This window comes from Peromyscus californicus, unplaced genomic scaffold (genome assembly GCF_007827085.1).
Source record: "Peromyscus californicus insignis strain IS unplaced genomic scaffold, ASM782708v3 Scaffold_18__1_contigs__length_77618521, whole genome shotgun sequence".
NCBI lineage: Eukaryota > Metazoa > Chordata > Mammalia > Rodentia > Cricetidae > Peromyscus > Peromyscus californicus.
Genome location: NW_026294480.1, coordinates 36,543,951 through 36,568,326, shown reverse-complemented (window position 1 = coordinate 36,568,326; position 24,376 = coordinate 36,543,951). Strand labels below are relative to the sequence as shown.

The window sequence follows — 24,376 nt, the reverse complement described above, 5'->3', positions numbered from 1 at the left end:
TCCATATACCTGTTTTATCCCAAATCTAGAGGAAACCCTTTCCTAAAATTCTGTGTTGTGTGTTCATTCCTTCCTTTAACTAATACTGCTACCCTAGGCGTGACAATTTTATGTTTAAGAAGTAATAAGTGTATAGTATATGCTAAGTCCTATTTAGATTCTTGTAGATTTTTCTTTTAGTGTAGTTTATATATCACTATGACAAAAATGTCCATCCTTCAAAAAAAAAAAAAAGAATAAATAAATAAAAATTAGCCGGGCGGTGGTGGCGCATGCCTTTAATCCCAGCACTTGGGAGGCAGAGCCAGGTGGATCTCTGTGAGTTCGAGGCCAGCCTGGGCTACCAAGTGAGTTCCAGGAAAGGCACAAAGCTACACAGAGAAACCCTGTCTCGAAAAACAAAACAAAACAAACAAAAAAAAATGTCCATCCTTAAATTATACTGTATATACTTTTTCTGTAATCCAAAGCCCCATAAAGAAAATTTAGCACTCATGTTTGTGTTGTACTTTTATTGGTGACCTGTTATCCTGTCTCTTCCATATATGTATTGTGGACATCTTTGCTTGGGATGCACCTGTACTCGTGTGTGTGTGTGTGTGTGTGTGTGTGTGTGTGTGTGTGTGTGTGTGTACAGTGAGTATATTTAGACTCTTGCTATCTGAATCTTAATCTCATTTGTAGGAGTTGTTGATTACTTTACACTTGTCATTTTTAATTTAGCAAACACTTTATTGAACCTGTTGCCAAGTATTTTGTATCATGTAGTTAATTTTTAAAAAAAACTGGTCACTTTGCTCTGGTCATCATCAAGAAGGTAGCAAAGTTAGTTGAATGAGATATGTCAAAGCAGATTATAGAGAGTGATTAGAGAGCAAAGGAGTTGATGAACTGATAGTATTCAGAATGTACAAAATTAGGTAGAAGACTTTTCAGAATAAATTTGTTGTAAAGTATGACAAAATGATAATAAATACATTATGAACTGATAGTATTCAGAATGTACAAAATTAGGTAGAAGACTTTTCAGAATAAATTTGTTGTAAAGTATGACAAAACGATAATAAATACATTATTCTTTGAGTGCTTTGTGTTATTTGAAAAATGCTTCAAATATAGCTGATTTAGTCTTTAAAAATGTGATTTGTAATTTGTTTTGATTTGTAATTTGTTGCTAAAATCGCTTTATTTAAAAATGTGTTCTATATTTTAGGATTAATTTTAAACATTGATAATTACTATTTTATTAGGTGCAAATCTTGTTTCTACTTTTTCAGTCATGAATTTCTTATGTGAAATATCTTATTTTTGTTAAAGTTTTGATGCTTTTTTGTAATTTTACAGACTATTAAAAACTTGAATTGTATTCTTAATAGGTAGAAGTATAGGTACAGATAATGTGTGTCGTGATAGACTGGAAAAGACCATCATTCTTTTTACTAAAGTGGTAAGTGTTCTTTTTCTGTTATATGTTTTTTTTTTTCAAGTAAAATACACCCTCACATTTAGAAGGGGAAATATATTTGTAATAGTTTTTGCTTTAATGAAGGGAAACTTCTGTTTTAAGTCTTCATTGGAAAGCCAGAAATCACCTTTGTATCTTTAAATTTTTTTTTTAAAGATTTATTTTGTTTATTATATAAACAGTGTTCTTTCTGCAAGTTTGCCTGTACGCCCCAGAAGAGGGAATCAGATCTCATTATAGATGGTTGTGAGCCACCATGTGGTTGCTGGGAATTGAACTCAGGTCCTCTGGAAGAGCAGTCAGTGCTCGTAACCTCTGAGCCATCTCTCCAGCCCTGTATCTTTATATTTAAGAACATGTATAAATAAAAAAAAAAAAAAAAACATGTATAGTAATTAAATTTACATACAGAATGTCATAGTATGTAAGTTGTCTTGATGTAAAAGAATCAACTCCAGATGGTTATGTAGTGATTGATGGGTTGCCTAGCATGCATTGTTGTTATCAGCACTGGGAAAAGAAAGTCAACTATAATGAATATAAAGTTGATTTTTCTAAAGTTCATTACTCTTAGATCTACTAGAGATCTAAGGAAAAATGTGGAAATAGCAGTTCAGCCAGAAGTGCATCGATGCAGCTGGCAAGTGTAAATAATATCAGAGTATATTCAGAATGAATATCAGATTATTATCACAACTACCACATCTTTTGAATGGAATTTATGGTTGTACTGTAATAGGCAATGCATCTAAACGCCTGATAAAGTTCAGTTTTATATAATATTTTATGAAAATTGGGGGTTGGAGAATTGGAAGAAATAAAAAGAATTGTGTTACATCACTTAGGAAAGCCTGATTGGAGACTATTTGCACACAAAATAAGTACTTGAAGATGGTCAGAATATCTGTTTTTTCTTTTATTGATGCTTTAGTATTAGGGTTAGATTTGAAAGTCAGTTGTCTTCATTTCTTACATTCTAGGTAACATCAGCCATCAAAATCAAATTAATTTAACCTTTAAAAACCCAGTGTAAAGCTGACTTATTATATTTATTTATTTACTTATTTCTTACTTATTTATATAGTTTGAGACAGTGTTTCTATGTAGCTCTGACAGTCCTAGAACTCACTATTTAGAAGACCAGACTGGGATCAAACAGAGATCCACCTGCCTCTTCCTCCCGAGTCCTGGGATTAAAGGTGTGCGCCAGCACTCCTGACTTGACTTAGATTCTTAACACAAAGCAAACAAAAAGGAAGTTGAGGTTAAATCAGAGGGGCAGTTTGTACCACTGACACCTACCTACTTCTCTGCTGGTATAGTTCCTGTTAGCTATCAGATAGTAGCCGAGGGACAGTTGTTCTTTTTAAAGAATTCTAGTAGATAATGTCAGAGGAATATATAATGTCATCATTTTGTAATTCCTAAGGAAATAACAGATCCAGGTAGGGATCATCACCGGCTATTTCCATTAGGAGTGGAAAGGCTGCTGAAGAGCTTTGGGTACTCACTCACCAGGTAGCCATGCACTTGCAGAGCCAACATTATGCGCATGTTTTAGAAACCACATTGGTCACTTACTGGACTGCTGGGTTTCTTAGTTCTCTTAGCTTTGTAATTTATTCTACTTTTTAGAACAAGTTGACAGTGATAACTTCACTTAGGACATTTACACTCATAATCTCCAAATTTTTGCTAAAACTTTAAAAATTGGAACATTTCAAACATTGCCCCAAATAGAATTGCTGAGTCCACTGAGTCCCCATGAAGTTACCCCCACCTTCAACATCTGTCAATACATAATCATTGTATTTTTTTTTTTATTTTTATTTTTATTTTTTTTGAGGCAGGGTCTCACTATGTACTCTTGCCTGACCTAGAGTCTTGAGGTTGTCTAGGCTGGCTTCTGCGTCTACTGAGATTAAAGGCTTCTTCTGTCTGTTTTCTTTTATGTTCATGCTTCTCCTGACTTTTGCTGATTATTTTAAAGCAAATTCTAAATAAGATTCTAATAACGTCCAATAAGCCAGTTAGCCAGCCTTCCCGCCTGCCATCCATGCGTGCGTGCGTGCGTGCGTGCATGCGTGTGTGCGGCCGTCTATCCATCCATGCATCCATCCATGCATGCATGCATCCATCCATCCATTCATGACAACAGAGTTTCATGTACCCCATTATGGCTTTGAATTTGATATTTAGGTAAGGAGGATCTTGAACTTCTGATCCTCTTGCCTCTGCTTCCCAAGTGCTAGGATTACAGGTGTGCACTACCACCCTTGGGACCTTTTTTCCCCCTTGCTCCTTGTTTGTTAAGATAACAAGTACTTTCATGTAGCATCTTAAAAAAAAATTCTTGTTAAGATAACAAGTACTTTCATGTAGCATCTTAAAATAAAATTCCATTTGTTTATTTGGGATGGGGGACAGAGATGAGTATGCCATAGGTCACATGTGGGGGTCAATAAACGACTAAGAGAAGTTGGTTCTTTCCTTCTGCTATGTAGGTTCTGGAGATTGAGCTCAGGTCTTCAGGTTTGGCAGCAAGTACCTTTATCTGCTGAGTCATCTTCAGCCTCTCCTGTAGTATGTGATTACTTGTAACCTCATGTGTTATTTAACGCATTTTTTGTCTCCACATTCCACTTTCACCTATAAAACATTTGTAGGTTAGATAGAGACTTGGTCACATTCAGGACATTTGCCACGAGAGAGGCTTTGATAAGACTACTTCCTGGTGGTACTGAGTCTGATACTAACTCATATTGGGAAGACAGGCATCTGGCTATCTGTGTGCATGATTGGGTTGATGAGGGAGTTCTTACAGCTCTTGGGCAACCTTTCTACTTTCCCTGTGAACAGCTATTCCCCAGAATTTAGACGGTGATAGCATCTAATTCTGCCACTTCTTTTGATTCATTAGCTGTAAAGAGGACATTTCTCTTTACAACTATTTGATATCTCAAAATATGGTTCATAGGAAAGGCAATCTTAATCTTTAATGACTTCGTCTTACTTTTGTTCTTTTAAAAAGCCTGTATTATGTACCTAATTTTTTTATATCATATTTACTCATTGTTATCAAGTTAACTATGATGAGATCTTTTTGGTCCCTGCATTAGAACCTTTATGAGGTATAGCTTAGAAAAATCTACAATTTATGATATATTCCAGGAAGGGTTATAATATATGTGAAACTGGTTGTGCCTGTAAGTCTCATGAAGGTTTAAAACTAGTTAAATATTTATTAGTAAATTGGAGTAATATATTCTATAAAGATTTTGTACAAAATACCATTCAAGCTTTTTTCTTTATAGCTCTTGGACTTCTTGGATCAGCACCCCATTTCATTCACTTCTCTAATTCAGAGGTCACTGGAATTTTCTGTAAGCTATGTTTTTACTGAAGTTGGTGAAGGCGTTACATTTGAGCGATTCATTGTCCAGTGCATGAATCTTATTAAGATGATTGTCAAAAATTATGCCTATAAGCCATCCAAAAATTTTGAAGGTAATGTTTAACTGATTGTTTTAAAAAAAAATTTAATCTAAGTGTTATGCAATTACTATTTTGATACAGTTTTCTTGAAATTCATTTTAATCTGAGAAACCTATTTGTATATATAATGAGAAACACTTTACAATTTAAATTGTGAATACTCGCTTTTAAAAAGCCAAATTGTTTATATTTACTGAGCTGTTTTGTAGCACAGTAGATGACTTGAAACTTACACAATTTAAGAATTGTATTCCACAATAGCTACTACAGCTCCTGTTGTACTTATTGCTATTTATAGAATAAAAGTTTTCTCTGACTTATAAAGTTGAATTGCTTGTAGAGAAGGCTGAATTATATGCTGTGTTATTTGGAATGCTTTCTTGTGTAGGTGTCAAGATGAATGAGGAAGCCTTGTTGTAGTGAGGAGGGAAGAAAGAAGAGACGGATTGGGAGGGAGATCATTTTGTATGTTGGGACAACATAGCAGTCGTGTATAAACTGTAGTGGTTAAGATAGAGCCGGACTGATGGGCTGGTGTATTACACATAATGGGAAGAGTGCCTTTAAAATACGTTCATAATAAATATGAAGAGATTCATAACGAAATATGTCTTTTCTTCTGAAAGTATATTTTTCATTTCAGTTTTAAGATCCAGCTTAGAGAGAATGGCTGTCCTATTAACTGGGAAATTTTATTTTTCTAGATAGCAGCCCTGAAACAATTGAAGCCCATAAGATTAAGATGGCATTCTTCACATACCCCACGTTGACAGAAATATGTCGAAGATTAGTCTCTCATTATTTTTTATTAACTGAAGAAGAACTGACAATGTGGGAGGAAGATCCAGAAGGCTTTAGTAAGAATTTTTCAGTTTTCACATGACTTGTCTTTCTCTTTCCTAAACAAATACGTGTTTGAATGATAGGTGATAGGGGCAAAATCATTGCATTTTAATATAGCAATTCTGATCTTGGCTATTTTCTTTCTTTCTTTTTTTTTTTTTTGAGACAGGATCTCATTGTGTAGCTCTGACTGTCCTGAAACTTACCATATAGGCCAGGCTAGCCTTGAATCACAGAGATCCACCTGCCTCCGTTTCCGAGTGCTGGGATTAAAAGCATGCACCACAATACCCTTTGGCTTTTTAAGTAAAGTTTGGAGCCCCAGTGGTGCAGCTGCTTCGTGTGTGTGTGCTGCTTGCTACACAGTGAACTCACCCTCTCTTACCCTTCAAACAAGTGAGACATGAAAATAAGGTGCTCATTCAGATGCATCACATAGTGGTTTTTGTTCTAGAAAAGAGACCTTTAATGTTTTTATCTGTCCTTACCTGGGCATGGTGGTACACGCCCTTAGTCCCAGCACTTGGGAACAGAGGCAGGTGGATCTCTGAGTTTGAGGCCAGCCTGGTCTCCAGAACAGCCAAAGCTACAAAGAGAAACCCTGTCTTGAAAAACAAAAAACAACAACAAAAAAAAAAAAAAAAAGAAAGAAAAGAAAAACAGCTGTTCTTATGTAGTTTAGAATGAAAATGTAAAATTAACTACTTATCTCTTACAGATCAGTTTCAATTTTGTGACTGCATATTTGTATATTAATTTTTATGGGAAAGCATAGGTGCTTCGGATTGAACCCAGGGCCTCACAAATGTCTTCTACCCTAAGCCTGTTTTTTTTTGTTTGTTTGTTTGTTTGTTTAAATTACATTTTATTTATTAGTGAGTAGGTATACGTGCCTGCACAGGTAGAGGTTCTTTTCTTCTGCTCTCTAGGTCAGGGATGGAACTCTGGTGGTCAAGCTTGACAATAAGCACCGTTACCCTCTGAATCATCTTGTATGCCCCTGAGAGTTTTTTGTTTTTAATTGTTAAAATGCTTGCTGTTTTCTTTCATCTCCATATTCCTTATCAGTTCTGTCTTCATTGTAGTAGTTGATAGAAGAGTAGCATAAGTCTGCCAAGGTCCTTGTTATAGACAAGAAAAGAATCCTGTGTCTAATAAAATGTCTGTGTGGGGCTGCAGAGATGGCTCACTGAATACAGTGTTTACCTATGGGAGTGTGAGGATCAGAGCTTGGATCCCTAGAACCCTCGTAAAAGCCATGTGGGCATAGTGGCCCAGGGTGCAGGATATGGAGACAGAATTCCTGGAGCAAACTTGTTAACTGGATTAGCCTGAGTGGGGAGCTCTGGGCCCAGTGAGAGACCTGCTTTACTGTATAAGGTGGACGCTTATTGAAGAAAACACTACTTATGTGCACTTACACACCCCTACTCAAATGAACACATGAAACACATTTGCATGCATGTATACATATTTATACATATTATAGACAGGTATATAATGCCTGTGTGAAGCCCCTTGGCTGCACCAGGACTTAGGCAATGTTAGCCTCTTTCTGCTGCTTTGACTAGATGCCCATAGTTACACAGATTGCTTCAATATTTTAAGATGCTTAAACTTTTGAGGACAGTTATTCTCTCTGCTTTTATTCAGGAGTTATTTTAAGCTATTTGGAAAATGGATTATTTCATTGCACAGTGCATCTTTTTTTTCCCTAATTAGAATCTTATTTTTTCTTAATGTAGCGTATATAATTTTATAGCATGTAAATGAATTTTGAATATTGAATCCTTAGGCTTTTTTTTTTTTGTCCTAAAATATTTTTCTTGAATTTTAAATATACAGAGAAAATTTGTGGGAAGTGTGACAAGTTTTAACTTGAGAATCACGACTGCAAGCATTAAAATGATTCTCAGGGTTATAATACCATAGTGTGTGTTGTCATGTAATGGGGAAATGCAGAAAGTTTGAGCTTTCTTCCACTAAGAACTTTTTTTTCCCCACAATTTTTTTTTTTTTCCAGGAAAGCAAGAGTACTCAAAAGGGATTTAATGAGCAATTCATGGAGATTGTAAAGTACACAAATGTGATCTGTAGCAGGAGGAAGGGAGTCTATAGAGTCTCAAGTTCTCAAGGATGTGCATCTAGTGTTAGGTTTCAGACAACCCTCATGAATGTTATGCTTTTGGAAGCATCTCTTTGGTGTTTGTGGAGAGCATCATTTGTCATGTTTTTAATTGCAGCAGTGGAAGAAACAGGAGGGGACTCTTGGAAGTACAGTTTGAGGGTGAGTATAATGAAAGAAAAGTTGATGGGGAGGGTGAATACTAATGGAAGAAAAGTTGATGGGGAGGGTGAGTACTAATGGAAGAAAAGTTGATGGGGAGGGTGAGTACTATCGAAAGAAAAGTTGATGGGGAGGGTGAGTACTAATGGAAGAAAAGTTGATGGGGAGGGTGAGTACTATCGAAAGAAAAGTTGATGGGGAGGGTGAGTACTATCGAAAGAAAAGTTGATGGGGAGGGTGAGTACTATTGGAAGAAAAGTTGATGGGCAGGGTGAGTACTAATGGAAGAAAAGTTGATGGGGAGGGTGAGTACTATTGGAAGAAAAGTTGATGGGGAGGGTGAGTACTATTGGAAGAAAAGTTGATGGGGAGGGTGAGTACTATTGGAAGAAAAGTTGATGGGGAGGGTGAGTACTAATGGAAGAAAAGTTGATGGGGAGGGTGAGTACTATTGGAAGAAAAGTTGATGGGGAGGCGTTAGTGTGAATCTAAAACTCCACATTGGGGTTGGAGAGAGGTAACTGCTTGTAATTGCAAAAGTATTCCAGAGAAAATGAATTTTATTATGGATTTTAGTTGAAACTTTTTTATTAAGATGGGGATGGTAGGTTGCTATTTTCTTTGTTAATTAGCTTGTTTGAGAAATAATTGTCATTGTACAAATAGAAAATATTTAAATGAAATCTACTACTTTTGCATTAGGATGATCCCCTTTAAATATTTTCTTCTTTTTGATACCCTTTTCATTTATTTATTTTGGTTTTTCGAGACAGGGTTTCTCTGTGTAGCCCTGTGTCCTAGAACTTAACTTTGTACACAGGGCTGGCCTCGAACTCACAAAGATCCTCCTATCTCTCCTTCCTGAGTGCTGGGGTTAAAGGCGTGCACCACCACTGCCCAGAGATACCTTACTTTTTTTTTTTTTTAAATGCCGAATGCCCTTTATTGAAGGAGAGAGGAGGTCTTAAATATAGGCTTACAGCACAATGGGAGAACCCTGGAGGACAGAAGTTCGCTACCAATGTTTTACAATCTTGCATCTAAGCTGTTAACGCCCATTATGCAGGATACATAGACAAGGAACTTCCCTTAAGCATTCAGGAGGGTGGAACCCGGCAGGGAATTAGCATAGGGAAGATATCAAGGTCAAGGGCAGCAAGCAAGGCAACAGTTACCCAAAACGGGGGCCAGGGCCCTACAGGTCCCCCTTTTACTAAAAAATGAGCTTCTGACTTAGGTTGCGTGGGATGTCAGCAGGTCACTTTACCTGTCATGGAGACGCCTGCCCAGGCCACACAGGCGCTCTGTCTTAGGTTGATACCTTACTTTTTAATAAAGTATTTATTGTTTTACAGTTTCATATACTATTATAGTGATATGCTATATTACTCTTACCACTTAGTATGATTCTCAGAAGGATACTTTTAAAACACATATATTGGTAAGATAAAAATATTGTCTTCAGGAATATTTGTAAAATGTGCTTATGGAGCTGTTCTTTGTCAATTATTTTTACGTTACTTGCTAATTTTTTATGTTGTTTTGTTTATTGGGGAGGATGGGGCAAATGACTGGGTTTCACAGTATAGACCCAGCTAACCTTGAACTTGAAGAGATAGGCCTCTTTCTGCCTCCCAAGTGCTGGGATTAAAGACATATGCCACCGCATACATGGCTGGTTTTGTTTGTTTTTGTTTTCTCTTTTAAATATTTTTATTTATTTATTCATTCATTCATTTGTTTATTTTATTTAGAGTCAAGGTCTCACTATATAGTCCTGACTGGTCTGAAATTCACCATGTAGACCAGACTGACTTTGTTCAGAGAGCTGCCTGCCTCTGCCTCCCAAGTGCTGGCATGCTTGGCAAGATTTTATTTTTATTTTATGTATATATGTATGTGTCTGTGTGTAGGTTTGTGCACATCAGTGTAGTGCCCATGAGACCAGAAGAGGATATTGGTCCCCTGGGGCTGGTGATATAGGCAGTTGTGAGCTGCCTGGCATGGATGACTTTTAAAACAAAAAAAAAAAATGTGTATGCACATTTTGCCTCCATATAGTCTGTGTACCTCATATGTGTCTATTACCCAATGAGGCCAGAAGGTGGTGCTGGAACTGGTGTTACAGAGGGTGTTATCTGCATGTGGGTGCTGGGATTCAGACCTGGGTCCCCTGGTCTTCCGGCTGGTGCTTTTTACCTCTGCACCATCTCTCTAGCCCCATGACTCAGTGCTTCTTTCTTGTTCCTGTTTATTTATTTACTTTAAAGCTTTCTTTAGTTAGCAGTTCATTTATTCTTTTTATTATTTTTTAAAGATTTACTTATTTTATTTTATGTATATTAGTGTTTTGCCCATGTTTACGTATATGAACTATATGTGTGCTTTGTGTCCAGTAGTTTTATGGGTATTGGATCCTAAGGAACTGGCATTATAGTTGGTTGTGAGCTACCATGTGGGTGCTGGGAACTGAACTTGGGTCTTCTACAAGAGTGGCAAGTGCCTTTAATTGCTGAGCTATCTCTGCAGCCCATGCTTGAATACTTTTAAGAATCCAGATACACCTGGAGAGATGGTTCAGTGATTAGGAGCATTTGTTCCTATTGCAGAGGACCTGGCTTCAGTTCCCAATACCTACATGAGGACTCACAACCATCCTTAACTCCAATTTCAGGAGGTCCAATGACTTCTGGTTCCATGGGCACCAAACATACATGTGGTTCACTTACATACATGCAGGCAAAAACCCATACACATAAAATAAAAATATGTAAACAAAAAGAATCCAATTAAAGCATTCTTTACGTAGCTTAATAGTTTCTGTTACTGTTTGTGTTTCTTAAATGGTGAATTGAATTTACAAACTTCACTGGGTGGCCTTATCTATGAAAACACATTATTAAATATATTAACTCCGTACTAGATACTCAGTCATTTTGCTTGCATATAAGTGAGTATAGCTGCAGAACGATTTTTAAAGTACAACGAATTAAAGATACTTTGAGCTGAGTGATGGTGGCGCACACCTTTAATCCCAGCACTCAGCAGGCAGAGGCAGGTGGATCTCGTGAGTTTGAGCCCAGCCTTGATCTACAGAATGAGTTCCCAAACAGCCAGGGCTACACAGAGAAATCCAGTCTTGAGAAACAAAACCAAACAAACTTTGTATACATGACACCAAATGATTGAAACACTGAAAGAAGTTTTTTGTTACGAATTGACTTCATCTTGAATTCCTTTGTGTTATTTTTTAGACATGCTGGTAGAGATAGAAGCCAGGGCTTCATGTATGTCCTACTAGGAATCTGTTCAAGCACTAAGCCCCAGCCCCAGTAGTTTTGTTTTTTAAGAAATCAACAGTTGGAAATACTTGTTTTAGAATTTGAAGGATGAGTGTTCCTTTGCTTTATTGCAGTAGCCAATACAATATGGCATTTTTTTTCTTAACTAAGAATCTGTTCTTTTTCCTCCCACTCTAGCCTTGCACTGAAGTATTATTTATAGATATATTCCACGAATATAATCAAACTCTTACTCCAGTACTACTAGAAATGATGCAAACTCTTGAAGGTAAGTTGTGGTTTATGATAGTTTTGCCATTTAATGTTCAGCTAGAGTTGCCTAAATGCTAACTGTGCTCACTGCTCTGTTTTGGTCATACACTGAATTTGAGAAAGACTGAATGTGTTCTTTTCCTGCAAGAGTGGCATTTGAAGTCAGTCTTGAATTATAGTTTTGAATATGATGCATCTTGCAGTTGTAAACATAATACCATAAACCAAATGACAGGTGTAGTACTTGGGGAAACTTTCTCTAGAGCATGTTGTAGAAAGTAGTTAGAAAGGCTCAAATAATTTGTTAGCTTTATAGTTGTAGCAGTTAAATAGGAGATAGATTTAAAAGAAGATGACAAAGCAAATTTTGGATATTTGATTATTTTACTTTTATGCAAGTAGTTAATTGCTAATAACTTTGATTAGACTGTCAAATGACCCAGCAAATTTTGGATATTTAGTAGTTAATTACTGAGTGACTTTGATTAGACTGTAAGTTTCAGGATACATTGGTCGGTCACACTAGCTTTATTCATTCTTTACCTCAGTGCTTGGCATGCTTCATTATTATTTGTTGATTGATTGCCTTGAGCAACTAATTGAATATGCCGGGAACAAGAAAGTGATCAAAAGTGCTCCTAAACTTTTAATCATTACTTCATATATAGTGGTTGGAGATTGACCTGTACTTTTAGAGTACTTTTATATAAAAAAAAAGCCTTTAGAGAGAAAAGGCTTCAAAGACAGGAGTAGGTGAAAGGCCCCTCAGACAAGACAAGCAAGGCCTTTCCCTGGAGGGATGGGGGAGTATGAAAGTATATCCTGGAGAAGAACATGTTGGTGGAAGCTGCTGAAATCCTTAGAAGGCAGAAGGCAGTGCAGAGAATAGATTACCCAGTTAGTTGGGTCAAGACTTCTGTAGGTGGAGATGTAAAGAAACCCGAGCCTGAGGATCTCTTGAAGAGAAGGAGATTCTTAACTTTTCTTGTTCTCTCTGAATCCTTTTAGAGTTTGTCTCTTTAAATAATGTTCCAAGGGAAAAATAAGCTGCTCATTTATTGTAGTAATCTTTAAAGGTAATTTGAGCTTTGTTTATTTTCATGTTATTTACTTACAATATATAATTAAATTTCTTTATGGGCAGTTAGAGATTGCTAAACTTAGTGATGCTTATACTACTTATGTTACTCTGCTTTGTTTTTGCACACTTCTTAGTCTACCCTCAGCTTAAGTTTTTAACCACGTTAGGAAAAGACAGATGTGTTAGCTAGTTTTATGTCTACTTAACATAAACTAGTCATTTAGAAAGAGGGAACCTCAATTGAAAGAATGCCCCCACCAGACTGACCAATGGGCAAGCATGTGGTACATTTTCTTGATTGATGATCGATGTGGGAGGACCCAGCTCACTGTGGGCAGTGCCACGCCTGGGCTAGTGGTCCTGAATGCTGTAAGTAAGCAAGCAGGCTGAGCAAACCATGAGGAGCAAGCCAGTGAGCAACACCCTCTGTGGTCTCTGCTTCAGTTCCTTCCTCCAGATTCCTCTTTGATTTCTTACACTTACTTCCCTCAGTGATGGAGTGTGACCTGAGAGTTGTAAGGGGACATAATTTTACTTCTCCAAGTTACTTTTGGTCTTGGTGTTTTATCCTAGCAATAGAAACCCTAACTAAGACAACAAACTATTTAGGTTACATTCTCATTGGTTGCTATCTGCGATTAAGTTTTTCAGTGACTTCCCAATTGGGTGTTCTTTCTGGTTCTGGATCAATTTGCTAATTTTGAATTGTACTTACTCTAGCTTATTGGAACATTAAACTTAACAGTTCATACTTACCAGTAATAAAGTACTTAGAAAAACATTATAGGTTTTTTTCTTCAGGAGCTACATTTAGGTAAATTGTATTTTCCAACTGTGGTGTCCTCCTTCATGAATAGTACTGCAGGGTCTGCCAACACTTCATTCTAAAGTCTTTACATTTCATAGTGACAGTCATTTTCTGTTAGTAACTTTTGTTTTATTGCTAGCCTTTTATTTCATGTACTGTCTTACATTTATTCATTTCATTTATTCATTTTTTTTTTTTTTTTTTTTTTTTTGGTTTTTCGAGACAGGGTTTCTCAGTGTAGCTTTGCGCCTTTCCTGGAACTCACTTGGTAGCCCAGGCTGGCCTCGAACTCACAGAGATCCGCCGGCCTCTGCCTCCCGAGTGCTGGGATTAAAGGCGTGCGCCACCACCGCCCGGCCATTTATTCATTTTTTAAAGAAATCCTGTCTGTATGAAGTGGGTTAATGCATAAAATGTGATGTGTAGACTAGGGTAGCCTTCATTTGTGACTTGTGGTGGTGAACTTCCTGCCTCTTCATCCTCCACTCCCAAGTGCTGGGATCACAGGTATATGTCAACATACTCAACTCCTTTTTTTTTTTTTTTTTTAAAACAGTTTCACTGTTTCTCAGACTAGCCTTGAACTTTTGATTCTTCTGCCCTGGCTTTGCCTCCTGAGTGCTGGGGATACAGACCTGCATCACTACCTTTTGATTGCATATGTCTGCCCACTTTCTCCCACTCTCTATCCCCATATGGTTGATCTTTTTATTCTCACTTTGAAAGGATTCCTTTTGTAGTGAGTAGCTACAATACTGCTTGTCATAAACATTTCTACTATATGCATTTGTTACTGTTGTTTTGTGATCGTGGGGATTAGATCCTCGGTTTTATCCAACCTAGGTAAGTGATCTACCACTGAGCCATATCTCCATCCCTGTGTGTGTGTTTGATACCGTAAGGTATGTTGTACTTCACTGAGTTTGGAAATTAAGTTGTGATTAAATACAAACTTGAGTGACTATCAATAGATGAATGTCTAAAAAAGTGAGATATGTACATACAGTGGAATACTACTTATTAGCATTAGTAAAGAAAGAATTTATCATTTATGGCAACATGAATGGAATTGGAAAATACTATGATAAATGAAATATTCTATTTTTTCACCTATATGTGAATATAAAATAATCAACTTCATAAAAGTCAGTAGTAGAATAGTGGTGAGAAAGGTTTCTGGTGGGGAAATGAGATGACGGTGGGTCAGAGTATAGAACGTCAGGTGGAAGAACTCAGGGTTTTTTTTTTTTTTTTTTTTTTTTGGTTTTTCGAGACAGGGTTTCTCTGTGTAGCTTTGCGCCTTTCCTGGAACTCACTTGGTAGTCCAGGCTGGCCTCGAACTCACAGAGATCCACCTGGCTCTGCCTCCCAAGTGCTGGGATTAAAGGTGTGTGCTGCCACCGCCCGGCTGAACTCAGGGTTCTTTTACGGTGGCACACAATAGTCAGCAGGAGGCAATATCAGATGCTAATTTAGAAAAATTAAGTATTTGAGATGATCGTATTATCTAGCTTGGTTGAATTACTGTACATTGTTTGCATGAATCATCTTTTTATACTTCATGAATGTATATAAATCAGATATTTAAAATACAAGTTTAAAATAGTACTTTTTAAAAGTAAGTTTTGCCCCAAAAGACAAGTACTATGTGCTCTTACTCATGTGAAGTAAGTAAATGTTGATCTCAGAAGTTGAGAAAAGAACGGTGGCTTCAGAGGCTGGGGAGAAGTCTGAGTGGAATGGGAGGAGGAAACTTGATAGGTGGCTAGTTTTCCTGGGCTGTTGTACAGTAAAGTAACTATCGAACAATAACAGACTTAGATTTTAGAAACTTAGACAGACAGGCTGTGAATGTTTTTACCATAAGTGTTTGATGCCTGTGTTTAACTTGATTTAAACATCATACAGTGTATGGATATATCAAACTTATATGTTCATGTATAATTTTTATCATTTAAAATTAATTAAAAAATAAAATTAAATTAATTTGAAGGTTTTAAATGAGGGTTTTTTATTTTTATTGATATTTTCTTTTTTTCCAGGTCCAACCAATGTAGAAGATATGAATGCACTGTTAATCAAAGATGCTGGTATGTTGGACTTAAGTGATTTAGAAATGTGTATTTATCCAATAGATGGAGGATCGGTTTTGTGCTGTGAGAATTGTGATGTAAAAGTAGCTAGAATATAGGGATTGTCAGTTGCAGGAGATAATCAAGTATACAGTTAATTCTGCCATTGTATGAATGGTTAATGCTAAAGCATGTGCTAAAAACAAGGGAGTTATGCAAGGGAAAGTTTCCCTTTTAAAGAACTGTAACACCCGATTGCAAGATTGAGTAGGAGTCAGCTACACAAGGTGAGGGTGCCAGAGTCAGTTTCCAGGAGGACTGCAGTGTTTAGGAGGATTTGAAGGTAAGATGAGCTAGGAGAGGTGGAGTTTACCATCTGAGTGTACTTTGGTTTAACTGGACAGTAACAAGCAGTTCAGGGATTGTTGTGCAAGATGAGCCAGAGAAAAATAAACTGGGACCAGATCATAAAATACAGCTTCCATTCAGAATCAGATACTGTTTTATATTTGAAATTGACCCGTTAGACTGGATTTAGTTTTCTGTTTGAAAATACTGAAGAGTGGTTGGGAAAAACCTGGAATCAAATAATTTAAGCAATTTCTCTAAAATGCTTTTAGTAGTCTCTATTCTATGTTAATATTATATATTTTCCTTAATATATTTCATGTTTCAAAGTAGGTTCAGAGTTTTATATAAGACCAAATATCAAAAATCTTTAATTTCTTTCTCTTTTCTTTCCAGTGTATAATGCTGTGGGATTAGCTGCTTTTGAGCTGTTTGACAGTGTTGATTTTGATCTGTGGTTTAAAAACCAACTTCTTCCAGAATTACAAGTTTCTCATAATAGGCAAGTAAACACCTACTTTACTTTCTTGATTTTTGAAGTTTAAAAAAAAAGTATGATTTTTGTTATATTTAGCACAGAAAAGAATATGACTTACAAATATTATAATAAATATAAGCAAAAGAATTATCTTTTTAAAAAAAGATTTATTTATTTATTATATATACAGTGTTCTGTCTTGCATGTATGCCTGCAAGCCAGAAGAGGGCACCAGATCTCATTGTAGATGGCTGTGAGCACCATGTGGTTGCTGGGAATTGAACTTAGGAGCTCTGGAAGAGCAGTCAGTGCTCTTAACCTCTGAGCCATCTCTCCAGCCCAAGAGTTATCTTTTATGTTACTTTACCTTAAGTGTAAATTCTGAAAGAAGTATTTGATGTAATGAAATAATTTGTAGGCAAAAAGAAATAGAACTTTATTAGAGATGAAGGTAGAGTTCCTCTGAGTTCCTGGAAGAAGCTGTGCACAAAATAAGACTGTTGGCGGCAACCAGGTCTGAGATCATAATCAGCCCAACCAAAGTGATCTTCATGAAGAGTGACTGTTGTGGAGACCTTGAGAGAAAATAGAGAAGGCGATGGAGATGCCTTGCTTATACAGAAATTGAACGTACTTTGAGTTTCCACAGAGGTGCCTAATTTATTATTACCAGCTCCATGTGGCAGTTAGTAGCACTTTTGCCCAATTCTTTTGCTTTGCATTGTGTATTTTAATCTGTAATGGACCAAATGTAAGAAGAAAGAGGGTTTTTTAAAATGACTTTTGTAAGTTATTTCTTGTTCAAAATTAGGAACTAGAGAGCTGGAGAGAAAGCTGTGGTTAAGAGCACTTGTTGCTCTTGCAGAGGACTCACAGTTAGTTCCTGGCATGCACATCTGACTGGCTCATAACGCCAGCTTCAAGAAATCCAACATTGTCTCCTGGCCCCTGTGAAGACTGTGAACATACACATACTCTCGATACCCTCCACATTACATGTCATGTGCGCGTGCATATGTGTGCAGACACACAATTAAAACCTCTTATAATAAATTAGAGACTATGAAAAGTATTTCAAGAGGCTTTTTTAGGGCATGTGTGTGTAAAGGATCAGCTGAGCCAGTTCTGTGTATCTAGTATCTTGTAGTCAGCCTAGTACATAGTCTTAGATTAGTAAATATTTGTTGACTACATTACTGGATGAATAGAAGACCATTTATATGTAGATTATTTTATAAATATTTAAAGTCATTGAATTAGAGATCTGGATCCTAGCACTCAAGAAGCCACAGCAAGAAGACCTTGGGTTTGAGGCCAGCTTGCATCACATAGTGAATTTGAGGCCACCCAGAGCAGCATAATGAAACCTGACTTCAGTCCACAAACAAACACCAGCAAAGTTAAAAACCTGAAGATACTTTAAAAGAAATTTCACCAGTTAAGTAGTAACTTATGGCTTCTACTCAGTCATTGATTCAGTTACCAAGTGTTTTAGCACTTGGAATTTACTGCGTCCTCTGGAGGCTGCTGTGTATGAAGTAGCCTCTGACAGTGCTTTGAAGGAGTGGGAACACACTCACTAGAGAGCAATGGGAGGCCGTGCGATTGAAGACCTCAATGCCTCATGCAGCACCTCCCCTCATTTGCCACTGAACACTTTGAAATGTGCTTAGTGCTGCTGAGGAAATGAGTTTTCAGTTCATTTCAACTTCAAAGCCAGAGCTCTATAAAATGTGCTCTGAGTACGTGTTGAAGTAATAATACTGTATGTTTGAATAAACCAGAAATACTTGGTTTGCTTCATATTTTCTCTTAGATTAGTGACCTGGACCAGTGTTTCTCAAAGTTTAACGTACATTTGTTTGACTCATTTGGTAGGTTGTCCTGTTATGTGCAAGTCCTGGTCTAGTAAGTGTTGCACATAGGCCAGTGCTTTCCCAGCCCATGATGCTGCTGTCAGTTCAGGGACAGAACTCTGAGGCCTGGTTAATGTAAGCCTAAGCTGGCTGGATATGAGTGTGTCTCCTTGGAATTTCTGAGATTTATTTTCTTTATTTAGAGTAGAACTGAACATGGAAATCTCTGAGATTTCAGTCTTAAGGCTGATAGTTTTGTTACTTCACACTGCACATGTCTTGTTATTACTGATTTTGTGACTATTCAAACAATTCCTATCCCTTGAAATGGCATTTCTCCACTTTTCATTTAAGTGGTATTTATCTTACAGGTTCTCCCAGATCTGTGTACATTTACTGTGTTTTAACTCTTTTCCTGGCCTGTATACTTTGGGGGCAAGGAATGTTTACATACATTTTTTTGAAACTTAGTGAGCATTTTTTTCCTGTTTGCTCAATCATCTTTTAAAATTGTGACCTTCTAAAATAACTGTGTACTCATCAGTTTGTTTCATTTATACCCAGAAATATAATTTTGTCACTTAAAGTTTATGTCAAGAAGATATTGTTTTAATAGAATTCTAGGACAGAAATATTTTGAATTTGAATTTGTGATTTTTCTTCTTACCTAAGAAAAATCTTGGGAAATTTCACTTTAATAAAAACAATCAGAAAAATTATGTATTTATTACTGGTAATTCTTTACAATTTCAATGATATGTCACCATAGTTGTTCTGAGTCATGTTTGGTAATCGCATACCTCTTTCGGAATCATTAGGTAGAATCAGCAAGCTTATACAAATATTACTTAGATAAACATAAAAGCCTTTCACAATGATCTGAAAGTAATATTTATGAGATTGATGGAAATAGAAACATTGAATATAGGGTGTTACTGTTAAGATTAATCCATGTGAGTCTGTTTAATGGGTAATAGGGATTTATTAAGATATAAACTGAGGAAATACACTCATGAATATAGAACCAAGTAAACAGCTGAAGTTATCCTCTGTTTTGACTGGGAGCGAATCCACCTGGCAATTGGGTCAGACCAGGAAGCAGGCAGCAGGGAGAAGGTACTTGTGACCCTTCTCCCTTTTAAGAGGTCACGTACAACAGAGAAGCACCGCCTTCAGGCCCTATAGCCCAAGGTCATATATGGAGCAAATACCACTACATGTTATTATTATTATTTTGATACAGAGACCTGCCAGCTGCAGGATTTGTGGTGTTAGCATTGTTTGTGGTTCCTTGAGAAAGAGAAATTTGTATACCTCTCTATGCTTCAAATTGCTTTATGTGTGACATTGCGGATCCAGCCCAGGATCTTCCTCATGTGAGACAAGTGCTTTGCCACAGAGTCACCCTAGCTTTTGCATTTTGACCCAGGGCGTGTCCTCACTCAAGCACTCCTTGCATTCACTGTCTCAGTGTCCTAGATGCTGGGGTTACTGACCATTACAGTTCATTAACACAGAAGAATCAGAGAACACCATGTATGTACCTAAGAACTTTGATTTCCTTAGATCAGGACACTATTGTTTCTATTTAGAAGGTGATTTTTATCTAAATGCAAATTAAATTTTTTACTGCTCTAAATGAAGTAAACCTCTTAAAATACTGAACATTTGAATTTTCTGATTTTTTTTTCTTTTCCACCTAGGTATAAACCATTGCGACGCAGGGTGATTTGGCTCATTGGTCAGTGGATTTCTGTGAAATTCAAGTCTGACTTGAGACCCATGCTATATGAAGCAATCTGTAACTTGCTTCAAGATCAGGATTTAGTGGTATGTCAGCCTGCCGAATCAGCGTCTCTAGACCTCAGAACCTCCTCTACCCTATTCAGAATTCTTTTTTTCTTAAAAATGGCTCTAGAGAATATGCTCGTTACTATTACAGGTGTAGGAAAGTGTAGCACTTAGGAAGGGAATGAGTTCTTAGCCAGGAAACAAAGGTTTTAGATATTATTGTAAAGACCAAAAGGTAGAATGTAGTCATGTTACTTGGTTTGAGAACTAAAAGTGTGTTAGCTGATGCCAGCTTGGCTGATAAAGTCAGAATAATAAGAAGAAAATGCTGCTCTGTGTACACCCAGATGATGTGCTGTGTGTAATGAAATACGTGTCCCAGAGTCTGAAGCTTGTCTGTTGGGTTTAGAAAGTCTCAGATCATTTGGGAGTTAGGAAGCTTTGCTGTAACTGAGGTTAGATTAAAGGTGGGGGCTCCAACCCCCCCTTCTCCCTTCCTTCCTGCACCCTTCACTTGCGTGACTTCCAGCTTGCCGGGTTCCTTGTTTTCATGGGGCTCTATTTTCTCTCTTCCCTGGCATCTCCTGCGTACTACTCTCCTTTGGTCCTGTGCTCTCCATTTACCTAATGGCAAAGTAGTTTTCTTCTTGGAAATGCCTACTGCCATAAAGGCTTCTTAAAAGCAATTACAGAAAAACTGGAAAAGTCAAGAAAATGATGCTTGTACTTTTTGTCACTTGTTAAACTAATAGTGACATCCTTTCAGTTCCACGTGGTATGTGCCCTGTGATTTAATATAGACAAAAACAGGAAAGCAGTATGGAATAAATTGTCTGTCATTAAGAACTAATGATGTTCAGTAGTTCTAAGAATGATTAAAAAACTCATATTGTACTTTGATTTTTTTTTTTTTAGGTCCGAATTGAAACAGCAACAACTCTGAAGTTAAATATCCTTCAATTTTTTTTTATTTGCAAGCTTCTTGCAATAGTTTTTAAAACTTAATTTATTTGATGTGTATGGGTGTTTTGCCTACAAGTTTGTGCCACATATGGACCTAATTGCCTGAGGAGGCAAGAAGAAATTGTCAGATCCCCTGGAAGTGGAGTTAATGTATGGTTGTGAGCTGCCCCATGAGTTCTGGGAATCGAACTCAAGTCCTCTGGAAGAATAGCCAGTGCCCTTACCTAGTGACCCATCTCTCTAACCCTACCACAATTTTAATTAAAAAAAAAAATAATGAAACTTTTAAAAAACTTTCTAAAGGACTTAACTGTAAAGATGTTCAGCTTTTTTGTTGTTTTGAATTACCTGGCCTGAAACTCAACACAGTTGAGACTAGCCTTCGCCTTCCGGTCCTCCTGCTTCTGCCTCCCAATGTGGTGGGGACTGTAGGTCTGCACTGCCACACTGAGCCTTATGGTTCACATTTGAAAATTGGGTACTTTGTGAAATTGGTAGGATAGTTAAAATGTATTTTCCCCAGCATGTATGTTTTATAAACATGTATTTGGTATTTTAATGATGTAGATGTATTTTCCTCTTGATAAATTTCGTGTATTTTCAGTATTCCTTAACAGCTTTTTACCTGTTGATGATTTTGAATTTAGAACAGATCAATTTTTACCGGTAAGAAAGTTTCAGGGTTTTATAACAATTTCTACTTACGTCTTTGGAGTACACATATTTTATAACTGAATTTATATGTATTTTTAATATTAAAAACATACCTTTATTTGTTTGTGTGTGTGTGTGTGTGTGTGTGTGTGTGTGTGTGTGTGTGTGTCAGTGTGTCAGTGTGTGTCAGTCAGCATGCTTGTGGCTTGTCTGTGGAAGTCAGAGAAGAGCTTGAGGCACTTGGTGTCTTAGATTCTTAGAATAACAGACATATATTTACAGAATTTTATATCTCTATGCAGCGTCTGATAAGGGCCACATCAGTTCATTGGCCTGCTGAACATAACAGTTCATGTTCTTTTTGCTTTAATTCATAGCCTTTTTATATTGTTATCTGCAATAGCTTTTCATAGAAATGTAGTTTACAGGGCACAGATAACAGCTTAGTTGACCAAAGCAGTTTAGTCTTTTAAACATTACAGTTTGTGGATAATTAAGATTCTGATGTGTACACCTTTAGCAGTAATAAAGAAAAAAAAATTCTTACATACTGGCAGCTTGTGTAAGTATTACTAAGGTTTTATATTTTTGTATCTTACTGCTTTGACATATTTATGTTTACTTGTATATGTCAAAGTCTACATTTCAGGACCTCTGTTCTTTCTTCTGCCTGCAGTATTTGGAGACCATGTTCACACTCCTTTTTCAGCTACTGCAGCAAGTTACAGAATGTGATACAAAGATGCATGTTTTGCACGTCCTTTCCTGTGTGATTGAAAGAGTCAATGTACAGGTAATTATGTGAAACACAAAAACAAGTGTCACATGAGAATATGTATAGAATTTAATATCTTTGCTTTATCTATGTTGTGGAAAAGATATTCTTAAAATGCTTATAACATATAGGTTATTATTTCATTTATGTGTTTTTTGGAATTGACATTATATTTGAATTTATTAAAAGTGACTAAGAAAAGCCAGCTGTGTTGACTAGTGCTTGTAACCCAGTATGTCCACAGATTTTTTTTTAAGGGTTTATTTTGTGTGTGTGTGTGTATGTGCACACACATGCCATGGAGGTGAGAGGCCAGCTCTGGGGAGTAGGTTCTCTTCTCTCACCTTGTGTACAGGCAGGGTTACTGTTTGTGCCACTGCTCGGCCTTTGTGAGCTCCTGGGTGATTGTCTTGTTTCAGCCTCACATTTTGCTAAAGTTTTTGGATTGCGAATGCTCACAAGACAGCTAGCTTTCTACATGTTTTCTGGTGATCCAAGCAGATCAGGTGAGGCTTGCTCAGCAAGTGCCTTTATTTACCCACTGAGCCATCTTCCTGGCCCTTTTACTTAAATTTTTTTTTTCATTTAAAAATTAAAAAATTATATGAAAATGTAATACAGAATAAATATACAAAAATCTAGTACAAAAATAAAATACTATATATAGTATAATATAAAAATAGATACCAAATATATATGTATTTGGTATTTTTGCTCACACCATGTCCATGGTTTAGTATAAAAATGATATGTAAAGCTTTTTTTTCTTTTATCTTTTTATTTATTTACTCATATAATACATCCTGACTGCAGCCTCTACTCCTCTTCTTCCCTCCCTCACTACCCCTCTCCCCGATCTACTCCTCCTCTGTTTCCCTTCAGAAAAGAGCAGGCCTCTCAAGAGATATCAACTGAACATGACATAATATGTTACAGTAAGACTAGGCACAAACCCTCTTATCAGGGCTGGGACAAGCCACCCAGGAGGAGGAAAAGGGTCCCAAGAGCAGACAAAAGAGAGACATCCGCCACTTCCACTGTTCGGAGTCACATAAGAGCACCAAGCTAACAACCATAGCATGTATGCGGAGGATCTAGTGCATCCCCAGGCAGGCTCTGTGATTGCTGCTTCAGTCTCTGTGAGTTCCTGTGAGCCCTGATTAGTTGATTCTGTGAGCTGTGCCTCCCCGTCTTCCATGGGGTTCCCCCTACCTCCACCTACTGTTTGGCTGTGGGTCTCTGCATCTGCTTCCATCAGCTTCTGGAGAAAGCTTCTCTGATGATTGGGCTAGGCACCAATCTATGAATAAAGCAGAATATCATTAGGAATCATTTCATTGACTTTTTGTGTTCAGATCTCCTCTAGGTCTGTGAGCTATTCTGCTTCTGGTTCCTGGCCATCCAGGTAACGTCAGGCATACATGGGTTCCCTCTCATGGCTTGGGTATCAAGTTAGATCAGTCATTGGTTGGCCATTTCCACAACTTTTAGCCAGTATTCTCCTAGTGCATCTTGTAGGCAGGACAGGTGTGAGTCAGGGGTTTTGTGGCTGGGTTAGTGTTCCAGTCCCAACACTGGGAGTATTGCCTAGTTAGAGAAGAAGGCCAGTTCAGGCTCAGTATCCTCTGTTACTAGGAGTCCTCACTAGGGTCACCCTTAAAAGTTCCAGGAGGTCTCCATTGCACTAGGTTTCCACATCGCCCCTAAATCCAACCCCCCCACTCCCATTCCAGTCATCTCTCCCTGTACCCTCTGCCCTTCCCTCCTCCACCTGATTCCACCCTGATCTTCATGAAAAACAACTCATCCAAGAAACAATGGTATAATTTGTTTATACCTCTGGCTTTTTTATATCTTAGTTCACTATTTTATATATTTTTTGGAAAGCAGAGAAATATTTCTAGGA

The 24,376-nt window shown here is 37.2% G+C and overlaps 1 protein-coding gene across 2 annotated transcripts in view; it reads left to right on the top strand.

Annotated features, from left to right (window-relative positions):
* Positions 1 to 24,376, top strand: part of Ipo11 (importin 11) — a 176,280-nt gene that overhangs the window by 42,938 nt on the left and 108,966 nt on the right. For both annotated transcript variants that reach the window (XM_052743242.1, XM_052743241.1), the window contains exons 9-19: positions 1,377 to 1,447; positions 4,780 to 4,972; positions 5,665 to 5,817; positions 8,047 to 8,090; positions 11,570 to 11,660; positions 15,576 to 15,623; positions 16,350 to 16,455; positions 19,991 to 20,117; positions 20,994 to 21,027; positions 21,667 to 21,707; positions 22,372 to 22,488. In XM_052743242.1, the coding sequence (XP_052599202.1) occupies positions 1,377 to 1,447; positions 4,780 to 4,972; positions 5,665 to 5,817; positions 8,047 to 8,090; positions 11,570 to 11,660; positions 15,576 to 15,623; positions 16,350 to 16,455; positions 19,991 to 20,117; positions 20,994 to 21,027; positions 21,667 to 21,707; positions 22,372 to 22,488 (1,025 nt within the window). The remainder of the gene's footprint in view (positions 1 to 1,376; positions 1,448 to 4,779; positions 4,973 to 5,664; positions 5,818 to 8,046; positions 8,091 to 11,569; positions 11,661 to 15,575; positions 15,624 to 16,349; positions 16,456 to 19,990; positions 20,118 to 20,993; positions 21,028 to 21,666; positions 21,708 to 22,371; positions 22,489 to 24,376) is intronic.